The sequence below is a fragment of the Sminthopsis crassicaudata genome, chromosome 1 (assembly GCF_048593235.1).
Source record: "Sminthopsis crassicaudata isolate SCR6 chromosome 1, ASM4859323v1, whole genome shotgun sequence".
Taxonomy (NCBI): Eukaryota; Metazoa; Chordata; class Mammalia; order Dasyuromorphia; family Dasyuridae; genus Sminthopsis; species Sminthopsis crassicaudata.
Window position 1 is genome coordinate 618,920,212 of NC_133617.1, and position 9,633 is coordinate 618,929,844.

Genomic DNA, 9,633 nt, shown 5'->3' on the forward strand with positions numbered 1-9,633 from the left:
CCAGGTGTTCTTAACCTGTGGTCCATGAATTTGCTGTAGATAGATAGATACATAAATACATAGATACAGATGATAGAAAAATAGAAATATAAGATAAGAAAATATGAGATAGAGGTATAGAGGTATATATAATTGTCTTCCTGTATACTTCTATGTATTTTTTCTGCTTTTGAAAACATCCTGAGAATGGTCATAGCTTTCACTAAACTTTCAGAGAAATCTCTGTCTCACAAATGATCAGAATCCCTAGACTATTACCTCCTTTGCAAATTATAGAGACAGGAGGGCCCAGGAGTTGAAAGTCTCATTTACCTAGAGGATGTGTTTGTGGCTACAGGAGCAGGATGATGTCAGGCTGACTGCATTCTTCTTGTTTGAAGATCTGGCATCTCTAACAGGAAAAAGATGGAAAATGTTTTTTACTGAAGAAATTAAAAAGAGCATGATTTCATTCGTTCTCCACCTCTGGGATCCCAACCCAAAGATAGGTACGGTAAGTGAAATAGCACGAAAGCCCATCCCTCTTTACTCCCCTCCCTCCAAAGAACAGAGAGCTTGCAGATCCCCTAACCCATTCAATCGAAGAACTATGATACTTCTGTTCAGGTGACATGGTCTCTAAAAGTCATTTCTGGAATATTGATGGTCTCTCCAAATCTCCTTTGGATATGATATTTGATATTTGAATGATATGAAGTCTCCTAGAGGCATTGACATTTCCTGTTCCTGATTCCCATTGTCTCCCAGGATTCTCTCCTGGTTGGGATGGAGATTCTCTTAATTGTTGGGAGTCAGAGAATAGAGCAGAAAACTTTGTTTTCTAGGCCTGTCGTGATGCCTTGGCTGCCTGTATCCCATTTCTTGGTGTCCAAGATTTACATGCACTACTGGACCGCTTTGTTGACTGCCAGGAGATGCCAAAGAACAAGGAATTCTATAGAGATCTATGCATGAAGTTGGTGAGTAAGGGGCAGATATGCCAATGAAAATCTCAGGTTCTAAGAAAAGAAAAAGGGTCCATCAGGGTGACCAGTTACATTCTTCTCCAGAATGATTTGGGAAAACCAGAGCTAGGCAAATGGAACAAATAAACACTGACTCTATACAGTGAAAACACCCTAGCTAAATTAAAGTTAGTGTTTTTTACCTCTCCAAACACAAAATGCCACTACTGAATTCAGGACAGTATAGGATAGGATCTATACCTGTGATTTCACTGATATAGGGGTCTACTGGGTGAGGGACAATCTCTATATCAATGAAGGATGTCACCTTCTCTGCAGCTTATAGTCTTAGATTTTACAAGAGCACCTGAAAATTTATGTGCAGCCTCATCCCAGAATGTGTGAAGGGGAAAAAGTGTAAGAAGAATGATAGGAAGGGAAGAGGTAGTGAAGGAGGAGCTTTATGTGCCAAATAGAGGCTATATAAGGGCTCACTTATTTTTTCATTCCCTTTTAAATCTTTGCTTGCAGGATTTGAGAGAGGAAGAGAGCCAATTAATTCCTCTTCCAGCTCCTACCAGTTTAATGTTCATTTCTCCTAGGCAAAGAAAAACCAGGATCTCCTCTGGATCCTTCATACACACACGTTTGCCTATTTCAGTAGTTCCTGGGAAGGAATCCGAAGTGGTGCAGCCAAATTAACAGGTCAGGTTAAGTCTCCTCTGTTACTCTCATGATCCTCTCTCCTAAATTCTTCCTTTTCTGGTATCTGTCCCAGTAAAATCCTAGCATGATAAATAGAAAGTATCCCAGAAAAATAGACAAGATCTTTCCCCATAAAGAGTTCCTGGCTGCCTTTCTTTGCAAGTACCTTTAGTGTGTCTCCAAAGCAAAGAATCCCCATGGAAGGGATCATGGAGGCAGCTTATTTCAACTCAAAACAAGAATCTTCACCATACCCTTCAGTGTACCTGACAAGTAACTGATTTCTCTTTGCTAGAAAATTGCTAATGATAGGCAACCCCTAGAGATAATACATTCCTCTTTGGGCTGCTTCCAATGATTAGGAAATTCTCCTACAGCACAATTAGAATTGTATTTTTATACCTTCCACCCATCATTCCCTATAGAGGGACTTGTTCTTATGCTATAACACAAATTTACATATGTGTTCTTATTCCCCACCTTATACTACAAGTTCAAGTTAGATCTCTCTCTCCACTGCCCTTCTGATATACCAGGTTCAATGCAATCTCCCTGACTGTCTTTTGAGAATATTGTCCACACTTGCTCAAACCTTCCTTCCTTAAGACTTTCCCTCTCAATTATGGAAAGACCACCATAGTGGGAACCTGGAAGGTAACATAGGTATCATCTTCAGCTTTTCCCCCACCTCATATCCTATCTCTTTCCAAGAACTGTGGTTTTAACCCTTAGTTCCAAGGTATATCTTTCCAATGAACACCTGCTCTCATTGCCACTGACATTGCCACTATTCTGACACAAGCCCCCATCACATCATGTCTGGACTATTGCAATAATCTTCTGGTTGTTCTCTATCCATAAGCCTCTCCCCAGTCCAGCCCATCCTTTACTCAGCTGTAAAGAGCTAGAACTGACCAAATGCACTTGGATAATGGAGCATGTAAGACTAATTGCCAATTGGACAATTCTCTAATAACATGTTTGAAGGATGACCCTCCCCAACTATTATGTGCTGGCTCGATTGGTGAGAAAAGAAGGGGAAGTGACATGTGTGGGTGGAATAGGAGGAGGAAATTGAGGCATTCTCCTGGCAGTGGGGAGAGAGGAAGGTGGTGTGGAGATTGCTAGATTTAATCCCCTGACAGCATAAAGATTTTTGGTGATCCTGACTCAGGCTGATTTCTGGGAAGAGACAGTTCCAGCACTCAGCTGCCAAACTGATGTTCCCAAAGCACAGACTGATCCTGTCATCACCATACTCAATAAACAGCAATCATGTCCTACCTCCAGGATCCAGTATAAAATCCTATGTTTGGCATTCAAAGTTCATCATAACCTTGCCCCTTTCCAACCTTACACCTTACTCCATAGCATATACTGTACAATTTAATGACATTGGCTTCCTTACTGATTCTCATACAAGAAAATCTTACAACTTTTGAGTATTTTCAATAACTACTATTACCTATATCTGGATTACTCTTTCTCCTCATCCTTGCTTCCAGAGTTTTCTGGTTTCAAGTCCCTGTTTCTATAAGAAACTTTCCTGATTTCTCTAATTGCTCATGTGTTCCTTCTGTTTCTTATCTCTAATTCATCCTGTATACAATTCATTTGTATATAGTCATCTTCATGCTCTCACCCCCATTAGACTGTGTACTTCTTGAGAGCTTTGTACCCCTAGCACTTAGTACAATCTCTGGCATATAAGCAGACATTTAATAAATGCTTATAGACTGATTAACCAACGGGATATCTGGGTCCTCTTAGAATCAATTAGCATTTGTTACATTATCTTGGAAAAATTGCTTAAAAGACTTTGATCTCAGTTTCCTTCTCTGTGAAATGTAGGAAATGATTTTTTTAGCATCTCTGATGATTCTAATATTCTAGGTTCAAGTTCCACATTTTTTCCTACTTATTCTGCATCAATTATCCCATTCTACATTGATGTCTTATCTGAATTCCCACAACTTCTTTAATACTTAATAGTTCCATAGATATTGGTCTTATCAACTGGCACTTTTTAAAAAATACTCTTCTTGATTATACACCCTCCTCACCGTAACTCCTTGCATAGTACTGGGCATATAGAAGCCACTCAATATTTATTGTGATTCCAGCTAGAGTATCCATCCTCACATACCCTTGAAAAGGAAAGTCCAAAGTGAAGATTTACCTTCCATGTATATAACCAACATCATAGCTCAGTTTTTAATAAGATACCATTTCCTCTTCTTCCTTCCCTACTACTACCACATCTTAACATTTGTTACCTCTAGTAATGAAGTAAATGTTCCCTTATCCTCTTGAATTTAGATGCCATTATTCAAAATGTGACACCTCAGTTCTTGGAGATGCTCGATCGAGAACAATTGGACTCATGTAAGTATCAAATACAATTTTTGCCTAGTTCAGAGCTGTATCCAAAAAACAATGCAATATTATCCTTACTTAAGCTCTGGGTGAACCTGGAAGCTTTATAAGACAGCACTGCTTGAGGCACTTGAATCAAAGTTAGAGAATCCTTAGAGAGAGAAATTTCTCAAGAACTCCAAACTCAGATTAGAGTCCAATACCAATTACTGAGCCCCACTCCCAGCAGTCAGTGTCAACCTGCTTCTATTTTCTACAAGACTACTGATAAGGCCAGATTATTTTCTTCCCCACGACCCATAAACAGAGAAGTCTTTCTCCCACTTGCTACAGGTTAAAGTGAGGTAATAGATCTCATGTTCAGAGTGGGGATAATAATAACACCTATTTTACAGAGTTGTGAGAAACTAATAAAATAATGACTGCTTTGCAAACCTTAAAGTAGTGTACCATTGTGAGCTATGGTGGCTATTAGGAAGGCAGGATGATACACAATAAACATAATAAGGTAAAAGAAAGCAACACTGAAATATCTGAACTCAGATCAATACAATGTTAATTCTTGACTTCTCAAAATTGCTACAATCAATATGCCTGCCCAAGAAACATGGCAGAATAGTATAGGAGAAGAATGATAAACCCAGAGGCAAGCATTCTCTGTGTTTCAGATGGATTTGTTATCCTGTACCTTCTCTATTCTAAAGGAAGATTCTTTTTGGTAGAGGAAGAGAGCATTGCAAATAACAGCGATTTCTATTTAAAAAAAAAATTGGAAGAAAGGAGGGAGGAATATATATAGAGAGAGACAAGAAAAGATATAGACACAAGAAAAAAGAAAAAGAAAGGGAGGAAGGGAAAAAAGTAAAAGAGGGAGAGGGAGAGAAAGGGAAGAGAAAGAAGGGAAGAAGGGAAGGAGGAAAAGAGAAGGAAAGAAGGGAGAAGGAAAGGAAGAAGAAGGAGTTGCAAAAAAAAGCAGGAAGGAAAGGAAGAGAAGAAGACAAAGTAGAGGAGGAAAAAAAAGAAGATGACAGCGAGGAAAGAATGGAGGAAAGGAAGGAGGGAGAGAGCTATCTTAAGTTCGAATCTCCTTTCTAGTCTTCAATGAAGGAGTCTTGATCGAATAATTTTGTGCTTCAAGATCCTCCATAAAATAGAGAACATTCTTTCAGTACCTGCCAAAGGGTTGTGGTGAGGAAAGTATGTTTCAAAACTTAAAAGCATTATATAAATGTGAATTGTCACTAATACCCACGACCTGAGTTGGGGAATTGGCCCTACAAGGCAACACTTGCTTGATCTGATTTTGTGTTGTCCCTCCAGTTATGATCTCTAAATGCCTCCTCATTCATTGACCTTTCCTTTCTCTTCTATTTCAGGTCTCCAGGCACTTAGGGAAGATCCCTGTGTCAGTGTCCAGAGAGCCGCAGAAGCCGCCATGCAGACCTTCTTGAGAAGATGTAGAGAGATAGGCAACCGTTCATAAACTGTCAGGAAATAAACTGCTGGGCTTTTTATATGACTGAATCTAGTCTTCATCCTAATCCCTCATAATTCTGCAGCGTCCCAGGAAAGGGCTAGCACGTGAGAGCTGGCAATCTTGTCACAGTAGTAGCTTACTCTTCTCCAGATTCAGACACTACTATGCCAGTCTGAATTCTGGCACAATTAGTGCCCCCAGCATTTCATTTCTGGGGCACTTCTTTGAATCATCTGGTAGCACCTCCTCTCCCACAAATTTTTGTCAGATTTGTCCTTGTTCCCAGGAAGTTCAAATTCCAGAAAATTTCAGAAAAGCCTATCAAGGTATTGTTTTTAAGTTTCCAAAATGGAAGTCATGATCATTCTCCACATATTATCTTTTCCTCTTCCATCTTTGTCCCCACTGGAAGCAGCGTGACCCAGACACCTCTCTCTCATTTAACAAGTAGTCTTACAATCACTATTAATTTGCCCAAGTCTTCAGTAGCTAAAGGATTTGTGATTCTGTCATCATGTGATCTCCCTGCGATGACCAAGATAGCAACAAAGTATACCTTAAAAGAACAGATTTGCCTGGGACTCAGAACTCAAACAATTTTCCAAGGTAAAGCTTATTTGTTTCAAACCAAGCTATGTAAGTAATAGGATTTGAACCTACATCTTCCTGACTACCAAGTTGGGCACATCATTCTATCTTCTCAAATGTAATTTATAAGCTAAGATTTATCACTTGTTTTCTGTGAAAGAAACTTTTTGCTCTAAAAATCATTCAGTACGCATTTATTAAACGTCTATTATGTGCCAGGCACTGTATTAAATACTGGGGGTACAAAACAAGGGGAAAGAGTCTCTGTTCTCAAGGACCTGACTTGCATCCCAAAACTTCTGCTTCTTTATATTCTAGAGTGTGGTAAGGAATTGGGGGTGGTGATGGTGGTATTTTTTTTTCTAAGCCTCCAATACTATATAATCTTTCCTCTACTCTTCCCCCCAAATCATTAATGATTCTCTTTCTATTTTGTCCTAATGTCCTCCTATACTCTGTTACTAGATTGAACCCTATCTAATTATCTAGCCCTGGGAATATGTTTGGCCTCCCAGAACCTTCAGTAGACCAAGTAAGACTCCATAAGGGGGACTCATCTGAGCACCGGAGGTAGGGCATAGAAATTTAGCTGACCTGCCTCACAGGATGGTTTCAGTTAAATGACCTTTAGGAATGACAAGGTACAATGGAAACGCTCTTTATGTGACTTATGTTCAATCACCTCACACAACAAGATAATCCTAGTAAGTTTGGAAATAATTCAAGGACATGTTGCATGACCTAGATTTCTTCAGTAAGCTTTGCCATGGTATCGCATAGTCTTGTGTACATAAGAACTGCTTGATTAATAATAATTGCCTGTCTGGTCAGTTGATCCTCTCATCTAGTTAAATCAAAGGCTGTTCTACTAGTCCAGGATCTAGCAATACTCTCCCTATAGATTTCAATTCCATTTAGTATTTATTGAAGTGTTGTGCTGCCTAACCATTCATTTAACCTTAGGACTTTTGGGATATGGTAGAATTTAAATGGACTTGAGCCAAATAACTATTTGTTTTATTTTGCACAGCCATTGAATGTGATTATTTTATCCTGAACTACTATTATTCCATTTAATCCACTCTTCTAGATAAAGTATTCTTGATCAGGGGTGTCAAACATAAGACATAGAGGCTTCCCAAAATACTCCCGGCGTGCTTTAATCCAGATTAAAATGTAATTTGGAAATATTTAACAAAATAATTAAAAATAAACTAAAACCTAGATAATATATTTTAAAACTAAGCTAATATGCAGCCACCATGATCCTTATGGGTAGATTAATGGCACTGTTCTATTTGTTTTATACCACTGCTGTAGGACCTCACAGATTGTTGAAGTAGGCAAATGGGCCACCAAACACAGTGTAGAAAATTTTACCACAACCTGCCGGACACAGTGCCTGAAGATATCCACTATTAGAATCACTAATAGTTTATAATAGAATAACTAATAGTTAAAACCCAGAATCACTGGGTTTTAAAGTTGGAATAGACTTTAGAGATCATCTGGTCCAATTTTTTCAGCTATAAAATGAAGGTAATAGATAGCACCTTCTTCTCAGGGTTGTGAGGATCAAATGAGTTGCTTGTAAAACATTTAGCTTATTACCTGCAACATTTTCATTGGTTAGATATATTAATCATGTCCAATTCTTCATGACCTCATTTAGGGTTTTCTTGTCAGAGGGCAAAGATACTGGAGTGGTTTGCCATTTCCCTCTCCAGCTCATTTTAGAGAGGAGGAAACTAAAGCAAACAGGTGACTTATCCAGAGTGACACAACTAGTAAATGTCTGAGGTCAGATTTGAACTCGGGAAGAGGAGTCTTTCTGACTCCAAGCCCAGCATTCTTATCCATTGAACCTTCTGGTGTCCCACTTGATACATAAAATGCACTTAATAAAAGCTTGTTTCTTGTTTCTACTGTCGCCTCCAGCTTAATATGTCTAAAACTATATAAACATCCCTCCCCTGAAACCAGCTCCTTCCTGAGTTGTCTATTTATTTTAGTGATACTGCTATTTTTCCAATTCACCAAGATCTGAAAATTAAAATCATCTTGGACTCTTTACTTTTTTTTCCATGAGGGTACTTCTTCAATACTTCCCACAGCCCTTTACAATTATCTGGAAGGTAAATTATATGTGACGCTCAAGCTCATTAGTAAGGGTTTAATATGTCTTTAATAGGTTGTCTTGGAAGCAATCCTGAAAGTAAGTGTGTAGAGGGTACAGATAATAGTTTCTCTTAGGCACCATACAGCGAGTTCTGTGCGCTCTGTAGGGAGTAACTATAATTCCAGGAAAATTGGGAAAGAAACTCACAGATTCCTTCTACTGGTACCTTGGTTACCCAGATGCCTGTGTTTGAGAGAGAATGCCAATACCTGGCAGCAGACAGGAGAGGAAGCAAATGAGGATTTGATAGTTAATGGCAGCAGGAAGCACAGCAGACCTCATGGGATTAGCACAGAAGACTGAATTTCAGAGAAGTGATATAAATACTGTATGTGACACTGAAAATATTGACAATAAGTTCTATACTAACAGGATTTAAATATATTCAGGTATGTTTTTAAGGTTTTTATATACTTTTCTCACAGAAGGCAAGTGATCCAAATAATATTATCACCATTTTCCAGATGACAAAAGTAAAATTCAGAGATATTAAATAATTTGGTTGTGGTCATACAGCTAGTAAAGTCAGAACCAGAACTCAAGCCCAAGTTCTTGTGCCTCTAACTCCAGTGTTTTTAAATAGAGATGACTTTTTCATTTCTCTTTGTCTTAATGAAATATTTTTTGGAAACCTTATATAGCCTGCCTGCTTGCAGGTAGGGACAGGTACCAACCTTCTGAACTGCCTAGTGGAAAAATTACCCCAAGGATAAGGACAATTAAAAACAAAAAACTAAAATAAATATGATACCTCCCCCCAAAAAATAAAGAGACTTTTAGGCCACGGTCATCTGAAAAACACTATTGGGCCTCCAGGATCATAAGAAAGAATTTTATAGGAATTTTGCTGAAATTTATAGAGTAATCTCCTGAAGAGCAGCCATGTGTCTTTCAGTCTCTATTAGAGTTTGTCATCTTATTTAGCCTTTTTTTAATGCTTATGTTTATAAATAATATTTGGATTGTATTTGCTGTGTTCTTTGTGCTCAGCTTACAAGTCCAGCACAACTTCAGAGATCTCTATCCTCATATTATTTTGCAATCTTTCACTCTACCCTTTAACCCCACAGTGAGAGATAGGATCCTTCTGGTAAATCACAAACATTTAGTTTGGATGACCTAGCTCAAAAGGCAACTCTGCCAGCAAAGAGGAGACAAAGGTCAGAGAAAGAAATGAGAACTTTCTTAATTGGCCTTTATACACACATTTTTCATCATTTTCAAATAAAATGAAAATGAACCTTTTCTGATGACTAAGTTCCAGTTTACATTATTTGACCCACACTTCACTCCACTGTATCTATAGTTCTTAGAACTAGAAGGAATTGTTAAGATATGACTTTAAGCTATCAAAAGCCCTAAAA

At 38.3% G+C, this 9,633-nt stretch overlaps 1 protein-coding gene across 1 annotated transcript in view; it reads left to right on the top strand.

Annotated features, from left to right (window-relative positions):
* The window catches only part of MROH2B (maestro heat like repeat family member 2B), an 84,729-nt gene extending 79,192 nt beyond the window's left edge, over positions 1–5,537 (top strand). Inside the window, 5 exon segments of the mRNA XM_074282592.1 lie at positions 338–493; positions 825–959; positions 1,547–1,649; positions 3,969–4,034; positions 5,402–5,537. Coding sequence (XP_074138693.1) covers positions 338–493; positions 825–959; positions 1,547–1,649; positions 3,969–4,034; positions 5,402–5,508 — 567 coding nt within the window. The 3' untranslated portion in view covers positions 5,509–5,537.
* Positions 5,538–9,633: the final 4,096 nt, after the last annotated feature.